Consider the following 17,831-nt stretch of genomic DNA (forward strand, 5'->3'; position numbering starts at 1 on the left):
ACAATATTTAGGCGCTATGAAATCCTCTATTACGTAGAGGTATTAGTACAATTCTAAAAGATACTTACTAATAAAATTTTTAAGATAGATTTTTGACGATAAATATATTCAAATCTAATGCCCCGTATACAAAATAATATAAAATAATAAGTATAAAGATTCGACTGCGACGTCGTCTTTGACTTTATTATTAGAATTTTATTAACATCGTGGGTATTAATATCTGTGGATATATTTTATATAATATACGCACTTGTCGGATTAAATTCAAATTAAATGTTTTATTTATACAATAAAGAGATTAAGCAATAACTAAAATAACTATAAATAGAGGTAATAGACTAAAATAAATATAGGCGACATTCGTAAAATGTCATATAAGTAAATTGGAAGCAATAGCCATGCATATCGCCATGGATCTCTTAATGACATATTCCGTCAGGCCTTGCGTTTTATGCAAAGATGATGGCAAGAGACCTGATGGAGCAACAATAGTGCCATGGTCGATGGGAGGTGTCCTTGTGTGGGATACAACTTGCGTAGACAAGCTCATATCCAGAAGCCAGTATAGCCGCTGAAGCTGCTAAACACTCAAGCGCCTCAAATATTCACTTTTATCCAACGAGCATAAATTTGCGGGGCTTGGTTTTGAAACGTTAAGCATATGGTCGTCTGATACTAACAAAATTATAAAAGATCTTTCAAAGAAACTGGTCCGTACTTCTGGTGACCCAAGAGCTGGAGCTTACTTAGCGCAACGGCTGAATAGCGGTACTGAGAGGGAATAGTGCCAGCGTCTTGGCTACAATGCCGCAGGACAATATTTTTGACAGCATGTTTTTTCTATAAATTTGTAAAGTATACTTTGTTTTTATTTTAGTTTTATTTTCTTTCTCATTGTATATTTATGCACGAGCAACAACTTAACATACCTTCCGAGGTACGAGAGCTTAAACATTACCAACTTCTAAGCTACAGCCTGCTATTAAGAATTTATTGCTCAAACCACTTTTGTAAGCTGACTCAGGATAAAAAGAATGGAATAAATAGCTTAGATTATATTTTGGTGTTATTTTACAATGCTTTATATATACATATCGGATTTACGTATGCATGTAAATAAGTCTCATAAACACTTTTACTATAACGTACGGAATACTGATGGAGATTTAATACATTATATATTTATCGTAACATCTCTACATGTACATAGCGAGAAAGTGCAACGTGTCTTGCGTTCTGTATCGATTCTTTCACTTTTCACTCGAATTTTTGCAATACACAAATCGTTTTCTAGTTTATCGAATTCAAACTTTCAAATATATAACAGTGTAGTTTTATAAATGATGTGGAATTTGTGGACGTCAGGCCTGATGTTTAAAATGTACATAAATGTTTACACTATGTTCATAACCAATGGTTAAGTAATTTCATTTAAAAGTAACAGTAACAGCCTGTGAATGTCCCACTGCTGGGCTAAGGCCTCCTCTCCCTTTTTGAGGAGAAGGTTTGGAGCTTATTCCACCACGCTGCTCCAGTGCGGGTTGGTGGAATACACATGTGGCAGAATTTCAGTGAATTCGACACATGCAGGTTGCTTTCACGATGTTTTCCTTCACCGTCAGGCACGAGATGAATAATAATAACAAATTAATGACATGAAAATTCAGTGGTGCTTGTCCGAGCTTGAACCCACGATCATCTGTTAAGATTCATGCGTTCTTACCACTGGGCCATCTCGGCTTTTTTTTTCATTTGCTATTATATAATTTAGTATTACATGAAACGTTAACCAAATTTTAGCATTTATAAGTTGATAAGTTGATTAAATTTTACTTTTATGATATATCAAAATTGGTACACCTATTTGTGATATTTATATATCCACATATAGCCTCCTCTTTATTTTTGCTATTTAGAAATTTAGTATATGCTGCCTGAATTGTCAGAAACGTAAAAAAAAAACTTATAGTAGCCTAAGATGGCCACATTAGCCGCATTTAAATTCTACCGATCTAGACTACTAAACCTTCTGGTAAATCCACCACTAGTAATTATAAAACAGACATAAAAATAAAATAAGTGTATCAAAAGTCAACCTAGTTTTCCTATAAAATGAACAACGTCACATTTATTATAAAAGGTATCGTTAAATATCGTAAAATCGACGACCTGGAAAGTACATGTACGCCAGACAGCCTTGACCTGCGCATGTGTGTGTGTCTGAGTTTGAATTCTACATCATACAGTATCCAACGAGGTTTGAGAAATTATTCTTAGAATTAAATAATTTCAGCTATAAATATTACATTTATAACTGTATACTAATAACAATTTTTTTTTTTTTTTGATAAAGGTTAGATAGAAGAAATAGTACAGTAAGTAACAAGTAATACCATAAATTAAATGCAATCAAGGGTATATTTCTATTGTATATATATTTTTCTTACTTCTTACTTGTTATATATGATAGGTCAATATTTGGCCTTGCGAATAAGTAAATAATAAAACATATCTGATTTCTTCATCCTTTTAACAACCTTTGTTTATTATCATTCAGTCCAATTTGCTCATTTTTATGTAAATATTTGCGTCACTTTTTAATAACCGTTGTGTAGAAGAAGAATATAATAAGCCGATTCCTCTCTAATAGTAATTTTATATTCGATATAAAAAGGTAAACCTTCATGTAACTAATCAACCGCAGTCGAATTATTCAGGGGGTTAAAATAATATATTAAATAAAGCTTTATATCACGTAATTATGTAATTGTTCTAAATATTTATTATTATATTTATATATTAAAAACAATTTCATGTAATATATTTTACTGTTGTATTTAAGAAGAATAATCTGATGTATGAAATAAAAATGCATCTTGTCAAGTTTTTTTTTACTGCTGTAGCACGAAGGTGCGCTTCTACTGATAAATAAATAACATTTTACTGTCTCGATCAGTAATTTGTGCCCAGGATATAAAAATCTGTAACCACATTACAAGCAATTTAGACCAAAGATTCGCATTTAGTACGAAATTATGCATACATTTTTGACACAAATTTTTTATACATACATTACAACTACGCATACTTAAAAATATTTCCATCTTTTATATAACTAATTAATAAAATTATAATAATATTAATAACCAATAAAGAACAAAATTTCAAGTAATCCGATTTTGCCAATATGTATTACAATAATTAAAATAGAACATCTATCAACTGTTGCTCATCTGCCATTGAAATGGCAAGGTAAATTTAAAATTATGTATACACATAATTAATTAAAATAAAATATCAATAAATTACCTACTTACACTACACACTACAAAAAAAAAAGAATTGTAATAGTAATTGCTCACATTACCTTTTCAGTGGCATCACGCGCATTTTGCTTCTTGTGGATTCTTTTTTTTATTATTTCATAAAGACGCATATTCATTTAAATTAAACTTTTGCAATTTTTTTTTTTTTATAGAATAGGAAGGCGGACGAGCATATGGGCCACCTGATGGTAAGTGGTCACCAACGCTCTTAGACATTAGCATTGTAAGAAATGTCAACCATCGCTTACATATCCAATGCGCCACCAACCTTGGGAACTAAGATTTTATGTCCCTTGTGCCTGTAATTACACTGGCTCACTCACCCTTCAAACCGGAACACAACAATATCAAGTATTGCTGTTTTGCGGTAGAATATCTGATGAGTGGGTGGTACCTACCCAGACGAGCTTGCACAAATTTTGTATTTATACTGTTAATATTTAAACATTATATTGTATATTGTCTACCCTATAGATATATTTTTTTCCTATGCATTAAGGTTGTTTCTCGACTTATAGGCGAACGAATATAAATTAAATTATATTTATCAAAGGATTTCTCTCAAACAAATACATATTTTTGTATATCTGATTTTCCTAATAAAAGTTCCAATGCAGGCGTGAGAGCAGGCGTCTATAAGGATCGTTTATTATAAAAATATTATAAAAAAAATTACATTTTTTTTTTATAGAATAGGAAGGTGGACGAGCATATGGGCCACCTGATGATAAGTGGTCACCAAACGCCCTTAGACATTGGCATTGTAAGAAATGTCAACCATCGCTTATAGCCAATGCGCCACCAACCTTGGGAACTAAGATTTTATGTCCCTTGTGCCTGTAATTACACTGGCTCACTCACCCTTCAAACCAGAACACAACAATATCAAGTATTGCTGTTTTGCGGTAGAATATCTGATGAGTGGGTGGTACCTACCCAGACGAGCTTGCACAAAGCCCTACCACCAGTATTATCTAAAATGAAAGAGTATACATCAATAAAATATTTAAAGAGATATAGTGGCATTGAGAACAAAAATAAAACAATTGTTACTACTTTCGTTGGAAATAATATTTCACCATATTGATAAGAGTAAAATAAATCAATCAATCAAAAAATTTCTTTCAAAATTCATACTTATAAGAGAAACCTACTAATGTTTGACAGTGAAAATATTTTTTTCTAAATAAAAGTTGATGAGAAAACCATCTTTGAGAGTTGTTTGTGGTTTATCATTACAGTCTAAATTTTACATTAACATCTCAGCTTACTTTCGATTTAGAGAGTTACTTCATTACATAACCTTATTATTCATTTTTAGTGATTCAATTCGTTAAAAGGTATATATCGACAGTCCATCTGATTTTAAATGGATAACATACATTTTTAACATAATTTCATTTTTTTAATGAATAAATTATTCAATTAAGCGAAAAATACCGGCTTAAAACAAACCTTTAAAACAATTAAAAGCTTCAATAGCATCAACAGTCAAGCAGTTGGACATACGAGCTTAGCGATGTAAAAGTCACAGGTTCGACCCTGCCTATGTTTGAACTCACTCCTTAACACGCGATTCGACTACGCTACTAAAACGCTGATAATTTAAAAAGCGAAAACATATATGATTTCACAATTTTCTTTAAAGAAGTATATGTGAACAAAGAGTAAAAGTTAGCGGTCTATTATCATTATAAAGTAGCTCAATTACGTACATACATATACAATATAAAAGAGTTTTACTTTCCGTTTGAGATTACAAACATTATACATATGTGATAAAGCTTCACTATTGAAGTCTACAAATATAATATAAATTATAGTCTAATATTTATTATAAAAAAGTTACAAAAACACAACAAGCATAAAACCTTAAAAAAAATTGTTTGATATCAAAAAAAAATAAAAAACAAGACAGCGATACTGCCATATTGAATTTTTCAAAAAAAAAAAACATATCGTTTGGGATGATGTAAAGCTTCTAAGGTTACCCCGTACATCCATATCCGTTCAGGCATTTAAAATTTATGGTGGAAATGAAAGAACTCACATAAATACATGAACCCTTAAAACATTACAATTACTTTTTGGGCAATCTTTTAAAAAAATGTAATAATAACACGTTAAAACGATTATATAAATAAATATCGGATCCATAATATTATATAATAATAAAAAGTGCAATATTCAATCGTATCTTTTTAGTTTTTAATTGTAAAGTATATAGGTCACACTTCCCTATAGACAAGTAGCAAGGTACTAATTTCATAGTAACGTAACAATGCGGTTGAGACCTAGGTGGACTAGCGCAGGTTATCTAGACTGCGGTTTTCTATTGCAATGCCTAATGAAACCCTTGTTAAAAGTTACATTTTCATTCATATAACAATTTGTCTGTTATACTTTTTAAATATATTGCAATCTATTGCCAAACAATTAGAAAATCATCTTTATAAAAAATGTAACATTATTTTTTACGTCTATAAATACCATACAGATGCCTGACAATCATCCATCGAAATGTTTGATAGGTTTCGAGCTCTTCTAAAAATTCAACACTCGAAGATTGATGATTCAAAATGATTTTTATCTTTAATTTTCTAATGTCAGATGCAATTAAAAAACAGTAAAACGTTTTTAGTTATGTTAGCTTAATTCTGAGTATGAATTATCGATTATTTTCATGTTTATTTTTTGACAAATTATTTTGAAGGCAACCATTATATTTATATTTGTAAAAAAACAACATAAATTATGAAATCTCAGTGTATATTCTCTTGTACGGCAGCCATTCTGAAAGGAGAACAGTCGACTTAAATAGATTTGCTCGTTCGGTCGTCGGCCACATTTTGACAAACTGTCAAAAGGTTGAGGTCAACAGCAATTAAAAAAAAACTACGCAGATGAAAAATTGAACAAATGTGTGAAAAAACCAAATACTCTCTCAGTTATTGCGGTTGTTGCACATTCATTCTTCTTGTTAAATGAAGATTCTACGGTGCCGCAAGAGCAATCTGCCTACAGAATATTTAGATTTGACTTGAATTGTCTCGATCATAATAACACCAAATTAAATTCAATTATACTGTATTTCGAAACAAACTGTTCGCATAAAAATCTAATTCTATTCAAAATCTATTTTCCATTATTCATTTAATCTTTCGTTATAAAATTATTTCGGAACGTCTATACCTAATTATCGTAATAATAATTACTTAATAACAATCTCTCAATGCAACTCTCCCGTGATTAAAGTTACGCGGCTGTTACTCAATTGTGGTAAATATTACCCAAAAAACACATCTGTTGTAACCTATACATATATTGTACATAGTCTTAACGGGCGTCCAAATTAAATGCAATACAAAAGCTATTAACAGATTGACTTGTACAGCCGAATTCTACTAATTTATAACGATTACGATACGTTCCCGAATAAATTCCGATCCAACTTTGTATCATCTGTATTTATTCTAATCGGAACCGAACCAATAATATGTTAACATATACCGTTATATCAAAATCAAACGTAATTGTTAACTTTTATGGCAATAATCGATAATTAAATTAAAAAATAGGAAAACGGAAAAACGGCAACGATCACGCTTCGATTCGATTGCGATAAAGTGTCAATTTGTTAGTAGAATTGGACCCCAGTTCAAATTTTTTGTTAAAAAAAATAGTGGAGAGACTATTCGTGTTGCAGAATCGTTCGAAAGTCAGATTTTACTCTACGGTTTAACACAAATACTTCGTATTGCTGTATTCCATTGATAGGTGAGTGGGCCAGTGCAGTGACAGGTACAAGAGGTATAATATCTTAGATAACAAATTTGGTACTCGTTTACATTAATAAGAATGATTTATAATAATTAGTAATTATTATAAATTTTAAAGTATTGTTACTATAACTATGTCAATATCCTTACCAAAGAGTGTCTTCCTTCCTAACTAAGTAACTTAACTTCCTAAAAATATAAATAAGGAATTATATAATTTCTTAACACTGGCCGTAGAAATTTCATTGCAATACAAAAACTAAAAACAATAAAATATATATTATTACGGCCTTGGCCTTGCTTTAGCAATCTTGTATTTAGAAAATGTTAGCCTCAATGGCTCGATAATATACCAGCGATGTGAAAATATCAGGTTCGGCCCTAGTCTTTTCACGTTGCCACTTCTAACAGGCTCAGAAATGGAGGGGAAAATCGGTATATTATTAATTAATTAGTAATAAAAACGATACTATGGATTAAAAAAAATATTATAAATATGATGCATTGTTAAATTAATTAAACGAATGAATGCCTCTAGCCTATGTTTATGGTATTAAAAACATGAATAAGTATAAAATATCCATTGAACTCCGTAATAAATGAGAAGTCGTTGTTTTTGTAATGTCTAACTGAAATATCGTCACAACAAATATACATAAAAATTATACCAGAAGATGCAGCACATTTAGGTTTTAGTATAATATTATTATACAAGTAGCTGCGCTTTAAATTTAGACTATTAACAAGTATGAATATTACAAATGTAACTACACGCTTGCGAGTTTTAACTTAACTTAATAAATAAACAAAACAAATGACCCTGGATTTGGAGGTCTACATTTGATACAGCATATATTCTGAGAAACAGGAAAGCCATCGTTAAGTATCCGATTCCCATGTCGCACTGCTATCGCATAAATCTCCATTACAATGAACAATTAAACACACACTACACCTACTATGAACTATACCTTTTAGAGGTTGTTTAATTAAAAGCCATGTAGCTTAAAAACAAACATTTATATCACACCATTAAATACTTAACACTTTATTGTATTTTTGACTCACTTTACTATATATAAATAATAATAATAATGTCCTACAGACCGATTTCAGCAACTGCGGCCAATTTCAAGAGAGATTAGCCAATTACGCAGAAGATATTATAGTGCACAAGTGTGTGCGCAAACACAGGTGCACTCTCTATTCCCTAACTCTCATGATCCGGGTCTGCAGCCTTATATCACCAACGAGGCAGTCAATATATATATTTATACAGTAAATATATATATATAGTAACTATACTAATTATTTGTAACTAATTGCATCGAAGCCTTGTCCTTTAAAGAGCACCATCGCGTTATCGACAAGTGTTAAAATAATTGAATACACCAACAACAAATCTGTAACAGGATCGGTATATATACATAAAATATGTTTCAATATGATTAATCGTTCTTAAAAGGCCAAACTGGTTATTTATGTGGTGTTTCTTTGTAGCTGTCAAGTTTATGTCCGTTGGTATATTGTACGGAAGATGATGTTAAAGATAATAAAGTGTTCTGAGTCAATATCATTGAAAAAGAAGGTCTCTTAAAAAACAGTTTTCACATATAATGTTTGAACGAAAGACGAAGGTTTCGTATATATTCAAAACAATAAGCCGAGATGGCCCAGTGGTAAGAACGCGTGAATCTTAACCGATGAACGTGGGTTCAAACCCGGGCAAGCACCTCTGAATTTTCATGTGCTTAATTTCTGTTTATAATTCATCTCGTGCTTTTCGGTGAAGGAAAACATCGTGAGGAAACCTGCATGTGTCTAATTTCATCGAAATTCTGCCACATGTGTATTCCACCAACCCGCATTGGAGCAGCGTGGTGGAATAAGCTCCAAACCTTCTCCTCAAATAGGGAGAGGAGGCCTTAGCCCAGCAGTGGGACATTTACAGGCTGTTACTTTACTTTACAAAACAATAAAATTAAAATAATTACGAACATTTGAATGGAATCAAAATTTGAATGACGTTTCTACTTCGTTAGCACCAACCAAGGCTCACATTCTAACATCAGAACTATACATTGTCCATTGTGTAAAATACAAAGGTTTCCACGGGCGGAAGATATTATTAACAAATATCACAGTATCTATTATAGATGTCAAAAAAAAATTCTTTAAAAATAATTGACATGCCATGACATTAACAGAATTGTTGAAATCTTGTTTTGAAGGCATAGTAGATGTTATATACTTACGACTAATGTTATAAATTCTAGCCCTTATATTATACTATTTACACTTGACTATATTTTTATTGTATTACTGAGAAAATAAAAAGCCGAGATGGCCCAGTAGTAAGAACGCGTGAATCTTAACAGCTGATCGTGTGTACAAGTCCGGGCAAGCACCACTGAATTTTCATGTGCTTAAGGGTTATAATTCATCTCGTGCTTGACGGTGAAGGAAAACATCGTGAGGAAAACTACATATTTGCATGCATTTTAGGATTTTATATTATTCCATATACATATAATACAAATTTCCTGTGGATATTCACGTGAGCTATTAAGCTCTACCTAAGCTAATAAGCTAATGTAATAAAATCAATCATTTCTTAAAAACTAGTCTAAACTATAGTTATTATTTTTATTTTACGAATAATTATGAAACAAATATAAGTTCTAAACAAAACAATTCAACGGTTAAATAATTAAATGCAGCTTAAAAATAGTTATACAATAAAAGAGTTATTAACATTTTCAGCCATGTCGAATGGATAAATTCCATTTTGTCGATGCAATAATGACGGTGTAAATAATTGAGAGAATCGTTAAACAAGTTTTATAGAAAGTCACGTAACTGTAATGAGCCTAAGCAAATTACTTTGATATCTGTACTTTTGCCCGCGAACATGTTTGTTTAGTTCTTTACTCCTAGGAACTTTAATATCATATCATATAGACGTCCCAAGTAGCACTGATTGTGAGTTAAAGAATGCCGTTCGGAAGTAGTGCACCATACCTCGTCTATATGTAGACTTAATTTAACTTCTGATATTAATATTTAACAAATGATTATACGTTTGATAAATTTATAACTGGTAATTAAGAGGAATATGCAATAATCTAACTAAATTTGTTAAAAAAGTATTAAAATAAAACAAAGGAACTAAAAGCTCTTATTATTATTATTGTAAAAAAATAGCAATATGCCAATGATTACACACACATTTGAGAAAAAAAAAATCTTTTTTATTATGGCAGCGCTTCTTTACAGATTTTACAGACTTTCCAGATATATATACCCAACTATGGTAATTGAGCATTTTTTTATAAGAAAAGCTGTCATATGATTTATAAAAATATATGTAAATTATTAAAATTGACTATAAAAATATATCATATTATATATATATCATTTTTGTTAATGGGCATTAGTCATTCAAAAATGATCTTCTTTATAAAAAAAAAAAACAATAAATTATTAAACTTTGTGGCAAACCTCATCATCTAACTGGGTCAAGTTTGTGATATACATATTTGAGATTAAAGTTATAAGAAGATCAAACAGATAGTTTAAAAATTAAAAATAGAATAATATTTAAAGATGAAACTACGCATATAGTGGGAGCTGGTTTATACATAATATATACCTATTACAAGCAAAACCCGCGGCTTCGTCAGCTTGGAATGGTTTGTGACGAAAATCTTTCGCGTTCTGTAATTTTAACGTATATAATCCCTACACATATAAAATATTTAAATTATTAAATGGCAGCGGTAGTCTATAATAAAAAATGCTTTGGTTATGGTAAGTCACAAATAGACAAATTAACTTAAAAAGGGGTTACTTTTAAATCACAGACGGATACTTCCATTTTATTTATTTGTATAGATTGTAATCTTACAACCAGAATACTTCATATATCCTTTGCAAGGTAGACGTGTTATTATTCACGAAACTTTCCTTATTATTTTTTTAAGACAATATTATTGCAAAGATTAATATATAATTTATTTTTACATTAGACATTAGAAAACAATCGCTGATTAAAGTAAAAAAAAATATACTGAAAATATATGTAATAAATAATTTATAATTATGAATAATATTACATATTATTTTGTGCAATGTATCTGCATGCATATTATGATAGCCGAAAACTCGCTAACGTAATGTTAACTAGAACAAATGATATGCTTATTGAATCAATTAAAGCTCACGTCTCACTCGCCTCGTCACCGCGAATTCCTTAACAGATAATAGAGTACCAGTTGACATTGAAAACGACCGCACCCTTGAAGGCGAGCGATATGAAGCCTTTCTACGTACGAGTAACGACAGTTGTAAAGTTATATGATCATCGCTATTATTATAATTACGGTTAAGTGCTAGCAAACCGAGATTGAGCTTTTTGAAGAAGCCTTAATTGTTAAATAGCAAAACGGAGCGTGAGGTTAGAGTGAAGGACAATTTTATCGCGTTACTAATTTTGATTGCTTCTGTGCAATTTTCCGTAATAAAAATACTGTTATTCTTCAGTCACTGATCCGTTATTGAAAAAAGAACTAATCAATAATCCCACAAACATATTTTTGTATTTAAAATTTACTTGTTTAAGATAACTTTTTAATTCAATCAAGTTTTTTTTCTTAAATGCAAAAGTAATTGACAATGGATCGACACCTGTGCGTTAATGTGAAGTGATCGTCACGTGGTATCCTCTATTAGTCTAAGGTTACATGTGCGGTATAATCACTGCAAACTATATGTGATGTATCATTCGCACGCACATTTATTATAGTTATAGCTTTTTCTTCCTTCTCTTACTCCCACCGTGCGGATTAAGCTCCTAAATTAAGTATTAATATAATACTATGTTGCAATTAATTGCAAAAATAAATGAATTCAGCTGATGGAAAATGGAAATGTTGCAGAATGACGTGGTATCTTCGCATAGTTGTTATAGACATGCTATGAAACAATATAGAATTAGGTACCAAAAAAAACCTTAACTTTTTTTAAAATCGATTTATATTTTGTCAGTGATGCAACTCTTAAGAAATAAATCACTATAGGACCTTATTATCTTAGTTTTCGAAATTAAAAAAATAAAAATCAACTTCAAGATAAATAAAAAAATAAGTCATCATTGCCTAGTTCTAAATTGTGACCATCAGCAACGAAACGATATGAGAAATAGGCAATCATACAATTACATTAAGTAGAGAGTCATTAAAACTCTCTCCAGCATTGTGTCAAAACAAACCTAAGATTAGAATTCTATTAAAACTGCCCCGGGCAGCGTCGCTTGGGAAATTGAAATGTTAAATCGTAGTTTTATTTTTAATTAGCGAAAGTACTACAGTTTTAATTTTTAAACTGCGTACTTTCTTTCTACTTATTACAACTTAATGGCTATAACGTAGCAATTACTCTCCAGTTTCAACAACAACATAACTTTTGATTGAACAAATTTTGAACAATTAATCTTGAACAAAATTACGTCTCCGCCCAAGGCATTCTTATTTTTTCTCTTCTCTTTTGCTTATTTTTAACTGTATGGAATGTGGTGTATAAGTAAAAAAATAAGACCAGTATTTACTAACATTGTTTTAATTGTTTCAAAATCAATACGCCTCTGTTATTATTTACTGGTGATAGGGTTTTGTGCAAGCTCGTCTGTGTCGGTACCATCCACTCATCAGATATTCTACCGCACAACAGCAGTACTTGATATTGTTGTGTTCCGGTTTGAAGGGTGAGTGAGCCAGTGTAATTACAGGCACCAGGGACATAAAATCTTAGTTCCCAAGGTTGGTGGCGCATTGGCTATGTAAGCGATGGTTGACATTTCTTACAATGCCAATGTCTAAGGGCGTTGGTGACCACTTACCATCAGGTGGCCCATATGCTCGTCCGCCTTCCTATTCTATAAAAAAAAACAACATACAACAAAACATATAATTACATCAAACGTCAAACAGCAAATGTCGTGTTAGACAAAACATAATCATAATATGTGCCCACGCATAATATTGCATAAATATATTACCGTATTGGAGGCATATTATAAATAACTAAGTATATAATAATTCTACTCAATGTTTAGTAATCTTAAGCTCGGAATGTATCATACATATCACGTAGTAGTGGTAGCTAGTTAGACACTTCCTATAAGGAAACAATTCGATAACATTAAAAGTTTTTATATGCTCGCTTGACAAATATTAGAAGAATCTATTCTAGGTCGGTGTTAAAACAAGCTCCGTTTTTATATACAATTTGGAATGGTGATGTAAAAGGATTCAATTATATGGATATTCTAAATCTAAATTCTAATGTCAAGATAAGAAATGAAATTTCACAGTTATTTAAAGCCTGTAAGTGTCACACTGCTGGGGTTTTGGACCTTTTCTCCTTAATTTAAGACCTTTTCTCCTTCTACCACACTGCTCTAATGCGACACGAATTGGTCACATGTGCCGCAAATTTCCATCCAACACATGCAAATTTCCTCACGATGTTTTCCTTCACCTACATAATCATATATACAATAACGTTTATGTATTCAGTATGGTAATCAACGAATTTTATCAAAACTGTTTTTTATCTATATTTTTATTGAGCATACAAGGCTTGTTTATTAATGTTTTATTAAATCTTCAATATAAATGTATGTCAGTTAAGTTGAATATTCAACATAGATAAAAGTTAGAAGTTACTTCGCTCTGTTTTAGCCGTATATTACGAAACACTACCAACATTTGAAATATCATACCTCCACTTTATTCTATTTAAATAATATTGTATATAATGAAAAATCACTGGTGGTAGGGCTTTGTGCAAGCTCGTCTGGGTAGGTACCACCCACTCATCAGATATTCTACCGCAAAACAGCAATACTTGATATTGTTGTGTTCCGGTTTGAAGGGTGAGTGAGCCAGTGTAATTACAGGCACAAGGGACATAAAATCTTAGTTCCCAAGGTTGGTGGCGCATTGGCAAGCGATGGTTGACATTTCTTACAATGCCAATGTCTAAGGGCGTTTGGTGACCACTTACCATCAGGTGGCCCATATGCTCGTCCACCTTCCTATTCTATAAAAAAAAAAAAAGAAAAGTATATAATGAAAATTAAATATTTTTTACGAAATTTTAAAAATTAAGTAGTATTTCAATTAACAAGTAATTATTGAGTGCCCAAAAGTATATAACATTGATTTAACAATTTAGGATAAGGATTTAATATAAATCAGAGAAAACTCAATGAAACGAATTAATAGCGTTTATTGTTTTTGTTTTTTTTTTTATTATTTCTAATTTTATGTTATATTATAAGCCGAAGAAGATAGAGGCAATCGATTATTTTGGATGGTGCAATCTATTTAATAATTCGTACAGAGAGAATTAATTTTTAAATTTTAGAATTAAATATTTTAACAAATTCAGGTATACTGTTGTAAAATCGTATTCACTACTCACAAAAGAGTTGCCAACTTTGTATAGTCGGGTAACAGAGATAACAGAGGAACTAAAATAGTGTTCCGTTTAAAGCCTGACCTACGAATGCGTATTTAAATGTTCAAGCTAGGCTCTCAAGTTACGTCCTTGACTAGTTGAGAGTACACTGCGCCCGCGCACATTCCCCGACCGATAAATTCCGCCTCGTCTTGATGTTAATGTTGGCTTGTTTTGTACAAGAAACATTAATTACTTCGATTGTATTGTTTTAAAAAACTATATTTATTTATATATTATTTTATTTTGCTGATATGGTTGCTGTACGTATGGGAGCAACGTCCTTCGAAATTAATTTTGTAATCAAATTAATTTACTTTTAGTTGAACCACATAAACCCATTTAAATTTTAGAATAAGCCAAACGCTTATGATGTATTTAAATCAAACAGCGTCAAATTCGGCATTTTAACAACCATATAATTAAAATAATCAAATAAAATGTTACTAATCATACATTAATAATTAATTATCTATTTAATTCATACTTGATATTTCAGAACTATATTTAAAAGCTCATTAAAAAAAACCATTAATAACGTCGTTCGATCTTCTGAATAACTTCATAATCAACTAACTAAGAATGTAAATTAAGCACAAAGGTCAGGTCAAATTGTTAAACGCTATTTTAAAAAAGGTCGATCACGGATATAATATATTATTTAAAAATTTCGTCAATATTACCTAATATCTAATTCGTAACACTTACATAATCCAAAAATATATACAATTATATTTAATTAGGCTAAAATCTTTTTTCGTTAAATAATATACTTTTAAAAAGTATTAAGCTGATACCAATATTTATTGTTTTTTTTAAGTTATTTAAGTCGAATAAATAATGTTCTATTCCTTCAGTGTGACGTAAAATGATATCTTGACTGCATTAAATATTTTTTTTTACTATTACTGGTTATAAAATACTTTAATCATAACTTCGCATCTGAGTTAAAAAAAGTCATGTTTTATTTTAGTACGTGAACAGTTTCAAGCATGTCACAGTTTCTATTAGTATCATCCTGTTTTCCTCAATATTTATGATACTATTTTGCAAAAAGCCGTCTTTTAATTAGGTACCGACTACATTCCGCATTATTAAATTCAATTAACTTGTGTATATCCTATTAAATTAAGTACTCATCACTTCAACTTGCACGCAACTCACAAACAGTATAAAAAATCATCATTACATGTCACGTTTATTTATGAATACTTTTGGATAAACAAAATATTTTATTCAATTTCTATAACAAATATGTATACGATAGGAGGAGAATATTTATGTATATATTTTAAATTAAAACCTCTAATTAAATATGCACTTAAAATATTTTACTGAAGATATTTTGATAAAAATACATCCTTATTTTTACTGGAAACGATAATGTTATGCCTTCCTCGTCGATTTCGGCCACAGCGACAATTTTCAAGAGACTAGCCAACTACGTACCACAAGTACGCTCTTTACTACCTCACTCTCACATTCCGATGAAACGACAAATCCTACACGAACGGAAAGAGTTCAAGTGCAGGACCAATGGACTTTCCGGCACGGGAGTGTAAAATGAATGTGTGAATTACAAAGCTGCTATTCCAAGCAATTCCGAGCTACTACTACTGAGACTACATTGACAGAAAATACCGAATAACTTTTTTAATAGTTCGATTCGGAATTTGAGCACAGAGCAATAGGATCTTCAGCCTTATAAGTTAGCCACTACACATAGAGAGCTCACATAAGCTTGAAATTAATATTCTAGTTGTTTGATTTCATAAAAAATACTCTTTTGTATGTTTAATTAACAGAGCGTGGAATTCATATATCCTTGGGCATACAATTATTAAATGGAAAAGGATAATTTTAAAACACCAATATGGAAGCGAGAGTTAACGATTAAATCGACTTTAAAGGTGAAATCAGTAAAACTAATAGAGAGAAACTCTTGAGCGATTATGTTTTCATTAGAAGATACCTGTTTGTTATTCAATCGTTCCGGACACAACTTATATTGGGTAAAAGTAAAAAAATTACAATGTGTTACGTGAATTATGAAAAGTAATGTTAAGTAAATATATTTTTCTTTATTTATTTACTAATCTTTTATAGTAAAGTTAAATAATATAATTAAAATGTAATAAAAGAAATAATTACGTAATAAGTTGAAAGTGTTTGCATAAATGTTGTCTATTATAATTCAACTTGTTGCAAGTCTGGTTTTATAGTATGGTTTCCCACAGTATAGTGTGCAATATGTTTCCTATGAAACTAGATAAAATTATTTCTTACCATTTTCAAATACGCGTACTTTCTCCCATCGAAGTTCCCCATTTTCAAAAATAATCCTTCCCAGTGTTTTATTTATAAACACAGCTAAATCACAATCACAACATCGCGACTATTCGATCGCACTATAATTAAAAATATATATATTTGACACTGGTCGTTTATTGCACTCACAAAAAAAAGTAAGAATGACAGCTGGAAAATTTGACGTTTACTTCATTCGGCGGGAAACGTCGTTGCGATCGGGCTTCGCACCACAGACTGGCAAGATGGCGGGTTTTTTTGACGGTTCACACAAGCCGATTCACTTTCTACGACCTTACGTTATGTACGACTTGTAATTAAGCATAAAGGTTTACGTAACCCGCCTTGGAATGTTATTTTTGATTTCCGTGAAATCGTTTTTTTTGTTTGCCAAATTTGGTCCACCCTTGTTGGTATATTATTATTAATAAAAAAACAAGCTATCATAAATGCTAAAATCCTGCACAAAAGATTTTCTACATTATTTTAATGAAAATAATACTTAGACTTTGTATATAATACATAAATTATAGCAGAGTAATTCTAGAACCATGATATGAACTATGAATATAAACTTCAAAAACAAAACTTTGAAAACATTTACAATATTTAATTACCTATTCGCTTTAAAGATTTTTAGTATGAAAATAAGCAAACCCCAATTACTTCCCAGTTATCCGGAAATAAAAGCACTCAATCAGGAAGAATGGCGTACACAAATACAGTACAGTTATTTACAGTTCACGTTTTGAGTTCGCGTTTATGAAAGAATATGTACGATGTTCTATACAAAAGCAAATCTTATCCTGTAGGTGATAAACTTGTGTCGAATAAAATAACTATTAATAGAAAATCGTCCTTACTCATCAATTCCTGGCTCTCAATTTTGTTAAGA

General features: G+C 30.8%; 1 protein-coding gene across 1 annotated transcript in view; it reads right to left on the reverse strand.

The window, feature by feature from the left end:
- The window catches only part of LOC126773716 (mucin-2), a 61,199-nt gene extending 44,041 nt beyond the window's left edge, over nt 1-17,158 (reverse strand). The window contains exon 1 of the mRNA XM_050494809.1: nt 16,916-17,158. Coding sequence (XP_050350766.1) covers nt 16,916-16,957 — 42 coding nt within the window. The 5' untranslated portion in view covers nt 16,958-17,158. The remainder of the gene's footprint in view (nt 1-16,915) is intronic.
- Nucleotides 17,159-17,831: the final 673 nt, after the last annotated feature.

Source organism: Nymphalis io, chromosome 15 (assembly GCF_905147045.1).
Source record: "Nymphalis io chromosome 15, ilAglIoxx1.1, whole genome shotgun sequence".
Lineage (NCBI taxonomy): Eukaryota > Metazoa > Arthropoda > Insecta > Lepidoptera > Nymphalidae > Nymphalis > Nymphalis io.